This window comes from Cololabis saira, chromosome 14 (assembly GCF_033807715.1).
Source record: "Cololabis saira isolate AMF1-May2022 chromosome 14, fColSai1.1, whole genome shotgun sequence".
Taxonomy (NCBI): domain Eukaryota; kingdom Metazoa; phylum Chordata; class Actinopteri; order Beloniformes; family Belonidae; genus Cololabis; species Cololabis saira.
In genome coordinates, this window is record NC_084600.1 from 15,205,383 (window position 1) to 15,221,632 (window position 16,250).

The 16,250-nt window shown below is 47.7% G+C and overlaps 1 protein-coding gene across 1 annotated transcript; it reads left to right on the plus strand.

The window, feature by feature from the left end:
• The first annotated feature begins 3,609 nt into the window (after positions 1-3,609).
• On the plus strand, positions 3,610-15,396 carry si:ch211-284e13.4 (insulin receptor substrate 1-B). The gene is made up of 3 exons (XM_061739873.1): positions 3,610-4,292; positions 7,903-10,956; positions 14,155-15,396. The coding sequence occupies exons 1-3, from the start codon at positions 3,944-3,946 to the stop codon at positions 14,160-14,162; spliced, it is 3,411 nt and encodes a 1,136-aa protein (XP_061595857.1). The 5' UTR covers positions 3,610-3,943; the 3' UTR covers positions 14,163-15,396.
• The last annotated feature ends 854 nt before the right edge of the window (positions 15,397-16,250 follow it).

Consider the following 16,250-nt stretch of genomic DNA (forward strand, 5'->3'; position numbering starts at 1 on the left):
GAGAATGATTCGTATGTGTAACAATCGAGTGAAAATGTTGGGATGGCTTCACATGACGCCACTTCTGCACATTCTTCATTTAAGCACTTCACTTCTTCAATATTCAAGCACCACAGTTGCACTTGGGAGAGAATCTTCTCAAGATGACTTAGGTAAATTATTCAAACGCTCTTAATTAGGATGTGTCAGCTCCGCTCAAGCGTCATCTTACTTTCACCTTTAATGGTTTGCTGTGAAGATATGGATGCAAAGGCAAACTTTGCCCTCGGTGGTGCATCTAGACCCCCTCAGGTTTAACCACAAGTTGCACCGGTCGTTACACCCATCTTCAACTCCCATGTTGAACTTCATCCAACCAGTTCATGCAGTGGTACTCAGTCATCACTCTTCCTGTATTTTAAATCCATGGATCAGAATCTAACCAATCATAAAAGCTCCATCTGTCCACATTAATACATTTAGACTGTGTTACTGCACATCATCACCAGTCCCACCTAGAATTTTTCACATATAAAGAAGCTATATAAGAATATACTGCAAACACACAAGATTGATATGGTTGTAATATAGCTGACTGGATATCAGTAAACCTATGCAATGGTAGTTTTCTATGAATTCAAATATCAGGTTCCTTTAACATGCACTTCTTTTTTCCATCTCAGTAAATGATGTTTCTATGCATTTAGAGGCTGCACGATCCCCCACTGCATCCGGCCTACAGCTGCGGATGAACCCAGACCTTTCAAACAACATTTGCTGCAGATGCTCATGTATCCTCACGTCTCTGTAGTCAGTGTGAGAAGAAAAAAAAAAGAAAGAAAAAAAGGATAATTTATGCGCCGCATACTGGCCGATTGTCCACGTGATGACGAGTGTTTCCCCGGCTGAACACCGCGTTCCTCGGCGCACCACGCCAACCCTGAAGCCCCCGGTTTCTGACTGACACTCCGGATTGGAGGTGTCAGTCTGGCACAACTCAAGCCGCAGAGAGGCAGAGACGCGCAGGAAACCTGGACCCGATCCTTTCACGATAAAAGCGAGAAATCGTTCATCAGAATAACCAGAATAAGCCTTGGAAAGTAAACTGTCAGGTTGTTAGAATAGGTTTTCCTCCTTTGTAGGAAATTATTTGAGTAAGTGTAATGATTTTAAAGATATTTCAGTGACAGATATTATCAGAATCTGCTCCACAGATATGTTTATGGAGTTTGCAGCCGGTTTTATTTTAAACTCTTGCAGAGAGAGAGAGGTCATTGGTGGAGCTCGTAAGGTGGTCTGGAAGATCTCCTTTAATGTTGAACATAAATCTGCCGTCAATGTCATGAAAAATAATAAATAAAATCAATGCTTTTGATGCTGAAACTGGGATTATTTTTCCATCACACATCTTGCTTTTCTTTTTCTACCAGGAAAAAGTTGGTTGCTGCCACTTTCCTCCCTGTACCTGACTATTGCAACCTCCTATATATGCATGCCCCTGCAAACCGTCTGCACCCTCTGGACACGGTGTATCATGGTGCCTTAAGGTTTGTCCCTGGTTTTAAAGCCCTCACTCACCACCGACCTTATATGCTCCAGTTGAGTAGCCGTCTCTGCATGCAGCCTCATACGTTGGCATATTTTTATCTATAAATCTATCTTGGGTATGCTCCCCCACTATTTATGTAATTATTTCTCTAAATCACAAAGCAATTACCACTTCCGTTCCAACGAGTTTTATTTATTAAACGTGACTAGAGTAAATTCTGAATGTGCTAAGCAGTGCTTTAAATACGCTGCACCTGCTGCTTGGACTGCGTTGCAGAAAACTCTGAAGTGAAAGAAGCTCATCAACCTTGTATCTCTAAAAACCCACGTGAAAGAAAGTGGAGCAGCTTTACTGCATTTGATCTTGTTTTAATGTGATTCTGGAGCCGTAGTCTTATTGCTTTTATTCTGTTTCTTGTGAGATTCCTGTGTGTTTTGTAATTGTTGCAACTCTTTACGCTGCTGTCTTGGCCCAGCTGCCCATGGAAAAGAGGTCATTGTGTCTCAACGGGACCGACCTGGTTATACAAAGACAATAATAATAATAATAATAGTAATAATAATAATAATAATAATAATAATAATAATAATAATAATAATAATAATAATAATAATAATAATAATTTGTTCCCCTCTCCTTACCAAGAATAAGCCGTCACTCCATTAATCATAGCCTCTGCAGGAGCTTATTCTGTCTCTGGATTGATACTTTGACTTGTGAAACGAGGCAGAACAACAAAACCTTTTATAACACCACTGTTCCGCCTTGGGAGGTAGTAACAGGGGCATACAGGTGTAGCAGGGTGAAATCAATCAACACATCACCAGAACGGTGAGAGATAGCTGTTGTAATGCCGGGTGTGACTAAACGGATGATGCTCAAATACCAAGTAAGAGAAAATACCTCCATGTTGTGACCGTGATGTTCGGGGAGTCAGAGATCAGGTGGAATGGATTAAATAAGTGTATTATATACACTGGGAGGTGCTACCCACTTGGTGGTTGCTTAGCAACCTGAAAAGAGAGGCTGACCCAGCATCAGCAGCAGCAGAAACCCTGCCGATGCCAGCAGCGATGGGTCGACCTGTATAAGTAGAACTGGAAAAACCCTTCGGTGATGTCACCCACGGGGGTTTTACCAAAGTCAAATTCCCTTCAAAGAAGATTGACTTACTTTTGGAGAGAGCCCCTAGTGGCCACGCAGGGAAGAGGTGTTTTAGCTTATTTTACCTTGGACACCAGAGATTAAAAGTGTTTTCTTTCTTATTCTTATTCTACCATGCTGTAAATCTGTTTATTTTTGCAGGAAAATTTGACTTTTTTTTTTTTTACATGGCGGGTCAAAGAAGATTGACTTACTTTTGGAGAGAGCCCCTAGTGGTCATGCAGGGAAGTGGACTTTGTAAAGGAAAACAGGAGGTTTAGCCATCCTATTTTAACTTTAATCTCTGAATAATTGCTGAATAAAGCATCGAGGGACCATTTTCAGATTGTTAAACGTTGAAAAACTTTGTGAACCACACACTCAGGAGGTAATATTAGGATCACTGTGAATGCACAGAATCAGAATCAGAATCAGAATCATGTTTATTTAGCCAGGTCAGGTCAGACAAGACATGGAATTTAGTTATTTTCGCTCATTCTACAGTAATAGGAAATATAGAAATGACAGCGCTTATTAACATATACAATTTTTAAAAAGTGAAAGGTGCAGCAGTATACTGCTGCACCTTTCACTTTTCACTTTTTGAAAATTATGAATTAGACATGATTATTGGAAGTTGCATTGTCACAGCATATGATTGTTTTATTGTTATTATTGTTATCATTATTATTGCACGGTGATTGATTATTCTGAGACTCTATGAGTGATGAGAGTTCATCAGAGCAACAGCTTGGGGGGAAGAAACTGTCTCTGTGTCTACAGTGGAGATTTAATGAAAAGGGGGTTTCCAGTGAGGTCTTCTCCAGCAGGACCTTTATTTTGAAAATCCTCAGTGGATGTTCTGTGCTTGAGCTGTCCAGCTCGACGGTGGTGGATGTGCACTGGCTATGGGCAACCTCAGACAGGTGGAGGAGACGTCCTCGAGCAGCTGAGCTGCAGCGCGGTCGGACCGGAGGACTGGGCTGGGCTGCAGGACGAGGAGCGCTGCACGCCGTGCGCGCTCGCCCACCGTGCGCCGATCCTCCTGCAGCTGCTGGATCCACAATAATGACACCAGAGCCCGAACCATGCCGTGGCTGATTCTCTCCCCATCCTGATCCCTGGCGCACATGCTTGACACCTCGGCGTGGACGCGGGGAGGACGAGGGATGTAGCCGCAGCGGATGAAGGAGGAGAGCGCATGGGCTTCAGCTTCCCCCCCCTGATATCTCTACCTTTCAACGGGCTGCTTATTTCTCCTCCACCCCGGCCATGGAGAACCAAGGAGCCGAGCCGCACAACTATGAAGATGTGCAGAAGAGCGGCTACCTCCGCAAGCATAAATCAATGCACCGGCGCTTCTTCGTGCTGAGGGCGGCCTCGGAGCGCGGACCTGCGCGCCTCGAGTACTACGAGAACGAGAAGAAATTCCGCAGCAAATCTCCCGTGCCCAAGAAAGTCCTGAGCCTGGACACTTGCTTCAACATCAACAAGCGGGCGGACTCCAAGAACAAGCACATGATCGTCCTGTACACCCGCAGCGAGAGCTTTGCCATCGCGGCGGACAGCGAGGAGGTCCAGGACGAGTGGTACCAGGCGATGCTGGACCTGCAGTGCACCTGTAAGCCCCGGGATGATGGGGATGCGCTCCCCTCTGCCCTCCCTGCATCAGGCCTGCTGCCTCCGGCTGTTTGTTCTCCATCCATACACTATATCTGGCTGCCTGTTAGTGCGTCTCACCGGCCGCCAGATATTTGCATATTTTATCCTTTTCCGTATCTTTTATTTCATTTGAATATTCAGGTGTGCGTCTTTTATTTCCCCGGGAAGCAGGTGCGTGTGAGTGCACTGGGGGTTCATCATCACGCTATGGGCGGCATGTGCTCTGTGTTTGTGCTGCACAGTCTCAATATACGCGTTGGTTTGTTAAAAAAAAAAAAAAAAGCAACAAAAAACGAGGAAAAAACAACAATTTGACGTGTTGGATGTAACATGCATGTATTGATATGGTGTGAGCGTCCCTTTTCAGTGAAATACAGCCCATCTGTGACGACAGCGTGTTTTTGCATGGCGCAGTGGGCATATAGCAACCATCCGCGGGACGCATCATATAGTGGCAGCCTATCGCGGCGCGCTGCGCGCAGCCCGTGTTTTTGTTTTTCTGCACAGCTCGCCTAACCTACATTTCTGCTACGACGCTGCTGGTAGGAGGAGGCGGCGTCGTCGGGGCGCTTCTCACTGGAAATGGTGTTTTCTGTTGGTTATCCGTGTGTTTACGTCGCCATCCGTGTGATGGAGCGGCGCGGAGCCCTCCACCCTCCCTGCCATCATCCTGCCATCCTGCCATCCTCAGCTCGCCGAGGCTGCTGATGGGCTCGGATGTGTTGTGGTGGAACCCTAAACACACACGCATTACAGCTCAGACTCCCATTTTGTTGAGGTTACAGTTTAGGAGCTTACCACTGCAAAACACTGGCCACAATTTATTCAAATTCGTTAGAAAACCCTGCAAAACAGAGCTTAAAGGACCGTTATTATGATTATTATCTCCATTAATTCATCAATTAATGAGGTCTTAATGAAATGCGTGAGACATTTTGATCAAAATTCCACAGAGATGCAGTATTTTAAAAGAATAAATAAATCAATAACCAGTTAAAACCTTGTATTTACCCCTGTGTTTGCAGCAGCTGAGTTTATAGGGAGTAGGCTGCCACAGTTTTATACTGATATACAGCAAATGCAGCAAGATATTGAAGATAAAGTTGAGAGGATTTGGGTCTGTGACATCACAGTACCACGCATTATGCCTCAGTTGGATATTTTTTTAGATTTGGGATACCCAAAGCCAAGTAAAAAGATTGTGATGTATCAGTTTCAGTTTGATTTGGACGAATATTTCATTACTTTTAGCAAGTGTCATCCAGCCTTTGCGGTTTCCCATCCCTACTATCGTCAAACACGCAGCTAAAGTAAGTTTATCCACGCTTTATGGCACTATGTCACCAATCAACACCAAAGCAACCAGCTTAGACAGCCATCATAGCAGAGGCAAATCTGGTGAACTGGCCTTGCTGCTAGAAATGTTCATGTTGAACGGGGGTTCTGGTTTTCTGCAAGCTGCAAGAAAGCTCTGTGTACTCTTTAACTTCGGTGAGTTGCCTCTGCTGATATGGCGGCTCAGTGGAGTGCATGGTCAGGGCAGCTGTTGCTAGTCACCCCCAAAACACGACTGAAGACCAAAGGTGACAGAGCTTTGGCAGCGGCCCCTAGACTGGAATAACCTGCCATTCATGTTCGATCTGCACAAACACGTGAGGTTTTTAAATCAGCTTTAAAAACATGCCTTTTCTCCCTGATTTTGATTAGTTTTGGTGGATTCTGGCAAAATCTTATTTCAAACATATTCTAATTATTTATTATTTTACTCTTATTTTGTATTTCATTGTATTCTTGTATTTTGTACCCATCTTATTATATTTATTTTATCTTTGTAATATCTGCCTTTTATTCAGTTGTTTTTTAATCGTACAGCACTTTGGTCAACCTCGGTGGTTTAAATAAAGATTGAGTTGAGTTGAGTTGACGTTAGCTGCGAGGTGAGTGGTGGTTCAGGAGGAATCCAAGTTTTGTTGTTTTGTCACTGGTAGATTTAGTTGTAGCTTGTGTCTTTGAGCAAATTACCTAAAGATTATTTGAAATCCTGTTTGACTGCTCAGATTGAGATGCATCTGCAGAAATTTGTGTCTGAAACTTCCTCCGTATGTGGTTTGAATCCAATTTGGTTGGTCTTGGAGTTGACAATAGGTCATTTGTGTCGCTTTAAAGTCTAAGGGCCTGATTTACTAAAGGTTTGCATGCGTAAAAACGTGTGCAAACTTGACATCACCCGCAAACCAATGTGCAAGCTGATCTACTAACAGCGTGCAAAGAGGACTGCGCCTCTCAAATGAGCAAAATAGCACACGCTGTTCATTTAGTACTTTTGCCCTGATGAATAATCAATATGGGGCGTACCCGCCAGAAAGCGCTAAATACTGGGAGGGGAAAATGCAAATAGGTTCATTTACCACACGCAATGAGATTTACCAAGCCTAAAAGTAATTGCGGGGATTGTGATTGCGTCTGTATTTAATATGTTCGAAAGGAAGGTGCTAATCTGCCCAGCATTACGCACCCATGGCTGCTGTTATTGTGGCAAGGAGGCGACATCGCCAAAATCAAAGAATACGCAGAGAGAGAGTCTTTATTCTGCTGCATGCTATTTTAAAAATGGTTGCACAAGTTTTATTAAAGGCCACTTTTTCTTTAGTTCTTCGCCTTATATCTTGCCACCTTCTTTTAACCTACCAACTGCATTTATTCTATCGCAGATTTTCTCCCATATTGCGTTTCTTTTGGTAATGTTTAAATTTCTTTGCTGTAGTTCATGAATGTGTTTTGCCTCTTCCACTAATATCTCTAACTCCAACTTGTCAAATTTCATTTTGCGCTTGCGACTATCCTGCTTTCCATCCAGACTCTCCATGGCGCAAACCGTAAGACACCTCATTTAAATACTGCGGTTTGCACCTGTTATCAATTGCGCAAGCATTCTTAGTTGATCACCTGCAAAACACACAACAACAGCACGTGCAAACTTTTTCAGTGCACACGCAATTTAGTACTCTTTATTTAGGATCTTAGTAAATCAGGCCCTAAGAGTTGGCGATCATTAGGACATTTGAATGTATACAACTGGGAGAAAAATCTCAGTATGTTTCCTTTAAATCAGATGATTCTTTTTAAGAGGAAATGGAAGCAAAGTCGTTTAGGACTAGGTGTATTTAAGGGATTGTTTCACCTAGTCCTAAAACAGAACAGAACACTTGTTTTCTCGGGGTTAATGATGACTCTGAGAAAAAACTTTGATTTGTCATTTTTTTCTGCGGTTGGACTGAATTACAATGTAGAGCTTTACAGTTCAGCGTTTTGCTTTCCAGAGTGGATATACTCTCAGCCTTCTAAGACGTCATTAATTATGAGCTAAGGCTTAATTGTAATGATGATGATGAATCGGCGGCAGCACAGCTGCTTGGCAGGTACAGATGTGCTTTTAGCATGTGGCCGTTCAGTTATTATGGAGGAAAGAAATCCTGCTCATTAGAGCGATGTTAACCCTGAACTCTGAGGGTTGTGTTTATTTGTTTAGTGTCTTAAATTACTAATTGATTTATTCTTGTGTTTTCCAGGTAAAAGTCCCGAGGATTACGGCAGCAGTGGGGAGTGCAGCTCTCCGTCTCCCATTCCGACCTTCAAGGAAGTTTGGCAGGTCAAAGTTTGGCCCAAAGGTCTGGGTCACGCCAGGAACCTGGTGGGCATCTACCGGCTCTGCCTCACGGACAAGACGGTCAACTTCGTCAAGCTCAACTCCGACGTGGCGTCCGTCGTGCTGCAGCTGATGAACGTCCGCCGGTGCGGCCACTCTGAGAACTTCTTCTTCATCGAGGTGGGGCGCTCGGCCATCACGGGTCCCGGCGAGTTCTGGATGCAGGTGGACGACTCGGTGGTGGCGCAGAACATGCACGAGACCCTGCTGGAGGCCATGAAGGCGCTGAGCGAAGAGTTCCGCCAGCGGAGCAAGTCCCAGTCCGTGGGGACGTCGTGCGGCGGCGGCACTGCCTCCAACCCCATCAGCGTACCGAGCCGGCGCCATCACCCCAACCTGCCGCCCAGCCAGGTGGGCTTCTCCCGGCGGGCGCGCACGGAGACCCCCGGCACGGGCGGCAGCACCAGCACCTCGCCCACGTCGCGCCACGGCTTCCCGCGGGCGCGCACCGCCAGCATCGGCGCCCGGTCGGAGGAAGGTGGGGCCAGCGCCAGGGGCACCTGGGCGAGCTCCAGCCCCAGCCTGAACGGGTCCTGCTCCACCACGCCCACCCTGAGGCCCAAGCCCACCCGGGCCCCCACCCCGGCCAAGATCACCCTCAGCCTGGCCCGCTACACCCCCAACCCGGCCCCCTCCCCCGCCCCCAGCCTGTCCTCCAGCTCGGGTCACGGATCCGAGTGCGGCCTTGTGGGCGCGGCCGTGGGGGGCATGACGGTCTGCTCCTACCCCCGAGTCTCCCAGAGAGTCTCCATATCCGGATCGCCGAGCGACTACGGGTCGTCGGACGAGTACGGCTCCAGCCCCGGCGAGCACTCGCTGCTCCTCCCCAGCCTCGCCGGCCACCACGCGCACGGCGACGGCTCTTCCAGCTACATCGTGATGGGGCAGCGCGAGGGCCTGCTGGGCTCGCACCACCGGTCCAAGGGCAGGCGGATCCTGCGGCGCTCGTCCAGCCGCGAGTGCGAGGCGGAGCGCCGGCTGCTGAGCAAGAGGGCGTCGCTGCCGGCGGCGGCGCACGAGCGCCTGACCCCCCACAGGAAGGACGAGGAGGACGAGGATGACGAAGAGTACGCCGTCATGTCTCAGAGCTCGGAGAGAGAGAGGGGGAACCTCCCGGTTCGGGGGGGGGCGCTCAACGTGGTCGGGGACAAAAGCCGGAGGGCGGGGGGCGCCGGCGCGGGGGTGGATAGCGGCTACATGTCGATGCTGCCCGGCGTGACCTCACCCGTCTCCCTCTCCCTCTCCATCGGGATGCCGGACGCCGGCGCCAAACCCGGGGCGGAGGACGAGTACATGGCCATGACCCCCAACAGCAGCGTGTCCCCTCCCCAGCACATCCCCCCGCCCAGCACCGAGGGCTACATGGTCATGTCCCCCAATGGCAGCGGCTCGGCGGACCTGCCCGGCCTGGGCGTGTGGGAGGGCAGGGCCGGCGGCGAGAGCCGGGGGCCGGCCGGCGACTACATGAACGTCTCACCGCTGGATGGCCGCTCCGCCTGTAGCACCCCCCCCTCCCACCCCGAGCAGCACCCGCTGCAGCCCAAGATGTTCAACTCCTACTTCTCCCTGCCGCGCGCCTACCAGCACACACTGTACACCCGCTTCGAGGAGGACCTGGGCAAGCAGGATGGGAAGCAGGAGGGTGACGGCGTCGGGAGGGGAGTAGGCGGTGGCGGCGGAGGAGGCGGTGGCGGCGGAGGGGGGTACAGCAAGAAAAACAAAACAGCAGTGGGCCCAGCAGGGGGCTGCCAGCTCTCCATGTCTTCCTCCTCCTTCTCCTCGAGCTCGGCCAGCAGCGAGAGCCTGGAGGACCGGTCCGTCTCGGCCGGGCGCGGCCTGAGCCTACCGAGGACCGGGGCGGAGTACAAGAGCGCAGGAACCTGCACCAAAGAGGGGCGCCACCACCAGAAACGGGCCTCGAGCAGCAAGAGCCCCAAGCAGCAGCGCCGGGGTCGCCCCCTCAGCGTGTCCTCGGACATCGCCAAGGCCAACACGCTCCCCCGCGTCAAGGAGAACCTGCCGCCGTCGGCGTCCCAGAGCATCGGCGAGTACGTCAGCATCGCCTTCAAGGAGGAGGGTAACTACGGAGACGGACGGCGCGCGGCGTCCAAACACGGGCAGCCCGGGAGTCTGCGGCCGCTGAACCAGCCGTTGCTCTGCCACGACAACCCCGCCGTCCTGTCCCGCAGCTTCTCGGCGCCGCTCTCCACCTCCGCCGAGTACGTCAGCATGGACTTGGGGAAATCCTCGACACCGCTGACCCACGTCAGGTCCACGTTCAGCACCCTGCAGGCCTCCCCGGCGATGGCGTCCAAGGTCCGGCACGAGCACGCCACCAGCTCCCCGCTGGTGGCGAAGGCCAACGCCGGGTACAGGCCCAAAATGAAGATGGCGGCGATGCCGACGGACGGTTCTGACCCCAGCGTTCCCGCCGGACCGGCGGCCCGCTCCGGTCAGCCGCTGTCGATGGAGCAAGAGGCTGGTCTGGGCTTCTCCCCCGTCAAGTCCTTCCAGTCGCCGGACAGGGGCAGCAGGCTGGGTCACCGCTCGGACGCGTTCAGCACGCCGCGCCACACATCCTCCTCTACCTCCCTCTTCCTGGAGGGGAGCCAGGCGGCGGGCCGCCGGCAGGGTCCGGACGGCTCGCCGTGGGAAGGCTCGCAGGCGGCTGGCTCGTCTGCAACTCCTCCGCCAGGCTCCACCTCCTCCGCTGAACTGGGCCTTAACTACATCGACCTTGACCTGGCCCTGAAGGACGGCCCCCCGGCGGGGGGGGGGCGCGGCTCTCCCGCCTACAGCATTGCAGGGAGCGCGATGGGCAGCGCCGCCGGCTCCGGCCTTAACACTTACGCCAGTATTGATTTCTTTAAGTCGGAGGAGCTGAGGACGAACCAGAGCAGCAGGAAGGACGGTCAAGGTGAGTGCTGCGGGCCGTAAACCCAGATAATCCCAAAACATCCCTCCCAGGGTCACGTCCGACTCTGTGTTCATGTTAAAAGATAAGCTTCATAAGACATAAACATATTAGCAGGCAGAAACTCCCCTCAACTTTATTTATTCAGCACTTTTCATCAGTAGTAACGCAATCTTTTACATAATAAAATCAACTTTTAACATAGAAAAACTCACACACTCATGGTTAAAAACACATATTTGGTCATTTTTACACAAATCCTCACATTAATACCCACACAGCACACATATAACCCCCCTCCCTCCGCCACATAGACATTAACACACAATCATGAACATCATAAATAAATATAAATAAATAAATACCTGGCTTGATGCTGAGGTGAGGAATGATATCTTGGGGATCGATCCACACCAGGAGCCCCTCCCACCAATCATAGCGATGGATTCAATAAATACATCAAATTAGAAAATATTTAAAAGCTAAAAATACGTTTTAGTCAACAGGTTTTAGCAGGAACAACATGCAACAGTCAATTTTCTTCCTTCATTATCGGCTTCATTGCCTCTGATTAACATTTGCACTTATTTTTATGAGCAAAAGAGACTTAAAATGAATCAAGATATCCAAAATCATGTTAGTTTAAGGTATTTATGTTTTATCTTCCTGGAAAAGACAGACTTCTTTTTGGATAGATAACATTTCTAGTTTTTTGAAGAGGTAGAAACGTTGGCTGTTTGTGCTTTTACACCCTTGTGAAGCTCCAAACTGTCTTTGTGAAGTGGTTTGTTTCTCCATCACACACACTAACACACACACTAACACACACACTAACACACACACAAACACACACACACAAACACACTCCAGCGGTTGCATCTTGCCCGAGGACGTGTGTGTATGTGAATTGTGGACATCAGGGTTCGAACCACCAACCTCCCGGTTGTGCAGCTGCCTAAAATAAGCATTTCATCAATATTAAACACTATCTCCCAAAAAAAGAAGCTGTAGTTTTAACCTGAATTATTCAAAAATAAAGACAACTGAAACTGATGGAAATAATATAAAACACTTGACTGATTCTAACAGTTGCATATTGTTATAATACATGATTCCTAGTAATATTTGCGTGAGTGGCTGTGAGTGTCGATGCCACGTGAAAAGCTGGCAAACACACCGGACGTCTGGGTCGTCTCCTTTCATCTGGCCCTGATGTGAAGCGCCGCTCGGAGCTGGTGGGCAGCACGGCGTTTCTCGGCTGCCGAGTCTCTTATTATCACGAGTGGGTGTTGAGAGAGCAGAGCCAATTGATTTGTCTGCTGGTAACGAGCCATCTCACATGGATGGAGGAAGAGGGGCCAGGACCCGGGCCAGGACGCGGGCCAGGACCCGGGCCAGGACCCGGGCCAGGACGCGGGCCAGGACCCGGGCCAGGACGCGGGCCAGGACCCGGGCCAGGACCCGGTGCAGGACCCGGGCCAGGACGCGGGCCAGGACCCGGGCCAGGACGCGGGCCAGGTGTTTGTGTTTCCGTGTGGATGTGCTGTTGGCTGCAGATTCCAGCTGATCTGACCCTCACACCAAACAGACAGCAGTCTCCAACTGGTTAACGCTGGTTTCTGAGGTTCATTTTGTGGTGAATGTAAACCGACGACACGTCAGAGAGCCGATTCTTCCAGGAGACGAGAGGAACGGGCTGCAGGAGGCCCTGCATTAAAGGGAGACCACAAGCATGAACAAGCTTGCTGTAATATAGGAACTAAATAGATTAAATTGATTGTACATACAGAAGGATGGAGGTACTCAGGGTGCTTAGAAAGAGTTAGAAAAAGTGGATGTGCAAAAGATTATGTGCATAAGTTGTAAACAGTCAGAGATTTAGGCCTCCGATCATTTCCATATATTTTATTAACTGCATTATTCTAAGTAACTAAGCTCCAGGAGGAAAGCTTGGACAGTGACTTTACAACAGAAGAAAACGTCAGATAAATAGGTTTGATCCGTGAATGTCCATTCAACACACATAAAACCTCCCTGTTTTCATTAAGCTCTAATTAGATGCTCAAATTTAAATCCATAATAAGACCAAGCTGTTTGTTTGTGCCATATCTTCCAGCAACAGTTTTGCCGCAGCTGCAGGCCGAGCAGTTTTCTGTAGGTGTCGAAAGTTTACTGCCAGAGTCAGATGCACCGTCTGATCCCATTTGTCTGATATTTGTTTGTCTTTAATTGTTACTATTTCTTATTTGACTTACAGTGGCTGCGGTAAATTAATAAAACACATCAGCAAACTGAAGAGCTAGACTTGTTGTAGATGTGGGCATTCTGTAGCTATGCACACATAAAAACAGCGAATATGACCAGATAACCCATCGGAAATGAAAGTAATTCACATTTTAGATTATTTAAGGTGTATTTGATGTAAATAATGTTGGAATAACTATTAGGATAAATAATCTAAATCATTATTATGACTAAATAAATAATGATTCATCATAATAATTGTGGGTGCAGCAGCTGGCTGCCTCACTAGCTTTGGACTTTAAACTTAAACTTAACTTAAACTTAAACTCCTTAAATGCCAATAGAAATGCAATATTCTGCTTTGTCACTAGTCACTGGTTAGAACAAATATGGAACCAAAGGAATCTTACAAAAAAGGTATTAGTTCCTCTTAAACATAAATTACATTTATGCAAAATGGCTACAGCAATAATAATGCTGACTGTCTGCAGGATGGACAGCTTTATTACGCTGCAGAAGAATCGTAGTTCAGCTTCGGTCCTCAACGCCACCAAACAAACAAAGTCCGCCCGTTTTGTCCTGTTCATGCCTTGATTTTGTTGACATGATCGGAGGTAGAGGACTGAACACTTTGTCTGTTGTTAAGGGGCCAATAAAGAGAGGAACCCTCCCTGGAGCTGATAAAGACACATAAAATCGACATCTGTAGCAGTGACCTCCAGACCAATCAGACGACCCGTCCACGCAGATACGAAGCATCATGTGATATTTACCCAAGCTGGCAGCAGCCGCTCCAGATTAAACAAGAGCAATATGCTTTCCCGAATATGTAATCTAGACTTTAGCTTTATCTGATATATATGAGATTTACTGGGAACTGTTCTGGAAGCTGCACTTGTAACAGTTGAGTTGATGATGTCTGATTTGTAACTCCCTGATTTTTGCTCCCTGTTGCAGACTGTTGATTTCCGTGAGCGTGACGCCGGCGTGACGAGCTCCACGCTCGACCCGCGACGGGGGGGGGGCGTGGCCGGCAGCCCAGTCTGCTGCCACAACAGAACTCTCCACTGGAGTCTGAACACTGAAACCCTGGAAGTCTCATCCCCAGTCTCGTCTGCCGTTTCCCGTCAACCAAATGTGTGCCAAACACACACACACTCACACACACACAAGTTCACACACACAAACAAACACACACACATACACGCAGCTACAGGGTAAGGAAAATATTTGATTTATTTGGCTTATTTTGACTAAAAATGACATCTGATCATGATGACAGCTTGACCCGGGAGGCTGTGGGTTTTGTTTCATCGATCGGCCGGCCTGCTCTTCTCTCCTTTTCCAGTATTTAAAGAAGACTTTTCAGGGAATTCGCAAAAAAAATGGTTTTCCATCTGTGGATCTTGATTTTAAAGCGTCTGGGTTCTCCAGGGTTGCCGTGGCAGCTGCTGCCAGTGGATCCCGTTGTTTTTGCCTTTTATGATGTGATCAGGTGCCATTTTTACTCAAACTAAGAAGGGAAAACGCAGCTCAGCAGAGATTTCCGACACACGCACACCCTGTCACTGTAAACATATTTGGTTTATTTTATATAGAGAGTTGCCTCAAAACAGCTTTTATACCTCTTGACCACTGATCTTGTGCTACAGAAGTACTTCAAAATGTGTTTCTCTGTCCGAGGAACTGAAGGATGACGATAAAACTGGCGTTTCAACGGGAATCTAGATGTACTGAAGTTTATAAAATTGTTTAGCACCTACCATTATGAAACTCAGTATCAGAGCATCTCTGTCGTATTTTCTATCTTCTGGATTTACAATGTGGATTTTCAAGACTCAATGGGAAGGTTGCATCTTATTCCGAAGCCAAAGTCGCCATTTTTATCAGGAACGCTTCAAATGTTTAGTAACGGCTGCTAAAAGACCGGGCTGCATCTACTGTTTGGCTCAAACACGGCAGGAAAAGCTGCAGCGTTCAACAATCGTTTGATGAAACTTAGTGCTAAATCGTGCAGGGGGGGGGGGGGTGGGTGGCACACACATGCACGCGCATTCACACGCATGCACAGCAAAAGGGAGAGGCCTAATTACCATAACAACCCGGTGAATGTCAAATTGGTGTCAGACAGGACAATAATTAGCTTGTGTGTATGTAAATGTGCTCACTGAGATCTGCTTCAGGGACCCAAACCCAGCACTTGATGAGGGGGGGGGGGGGGGTGTTTTCTATGAAAGCAAGATTACAAGACGATAAGTAAGGATAATAAAAGATGTCCAGGATAAAATGATTCCCGTACAGACAATCTCCATCCCCTTATTCCCCTAAATACCAGTCTGTCAGGTGAGGCTGACACATGACTGATGCCCGGGTCACATGACCAGGCACGGCGGGAGGCGGTAGAGAAGGCTGTCCCAAAGAGCACAGCTATTGAAATGAAAAACCAGCTCAGCGAAGGAGAAAGTCAATACGTCTCCCTGGAGAGTAAATGTGTGGTGGCTGAACTTTGTAGCAGCGTAAAAACAAAACAACCTCAAAAAAACAGAAATGCTTTGCATATTTCTGTCATAAGACCAAGGAAACTAATAGTAAAACGTTGGTTTTTTTGAGTTGGCCATTTTAAGTCCGTGTAACACAAATCATTGATTAAAAATAAAAAAAAGGATAAATGCTTTTTTTTGGCAACTGACCTTTTCTATTACAACTGTACATTGCACTATAGTATATACTATAATCATGCAAGTACGATGATATAGTATATACTATAGTCATGCAGGTATGATGGTATAGTATATACTACAGTAATGCAAGTATGATGGTATAGTATATACTATAATCATGCAAGTACGATGATATAGTATATACTATAGTCATGCAGGTATGATGGTATAGTATAAACTACAGTAATGCAAGTATGATGGTATAGTATATACTATAGTCATGCAAGTATGATATAGTATATACTATAGTCTTGCAAGTATGATGGTTATATTCACAAAACACCACAGTTCTAATATAAAGTTACACATTACAATGCTATATAAAATATACAG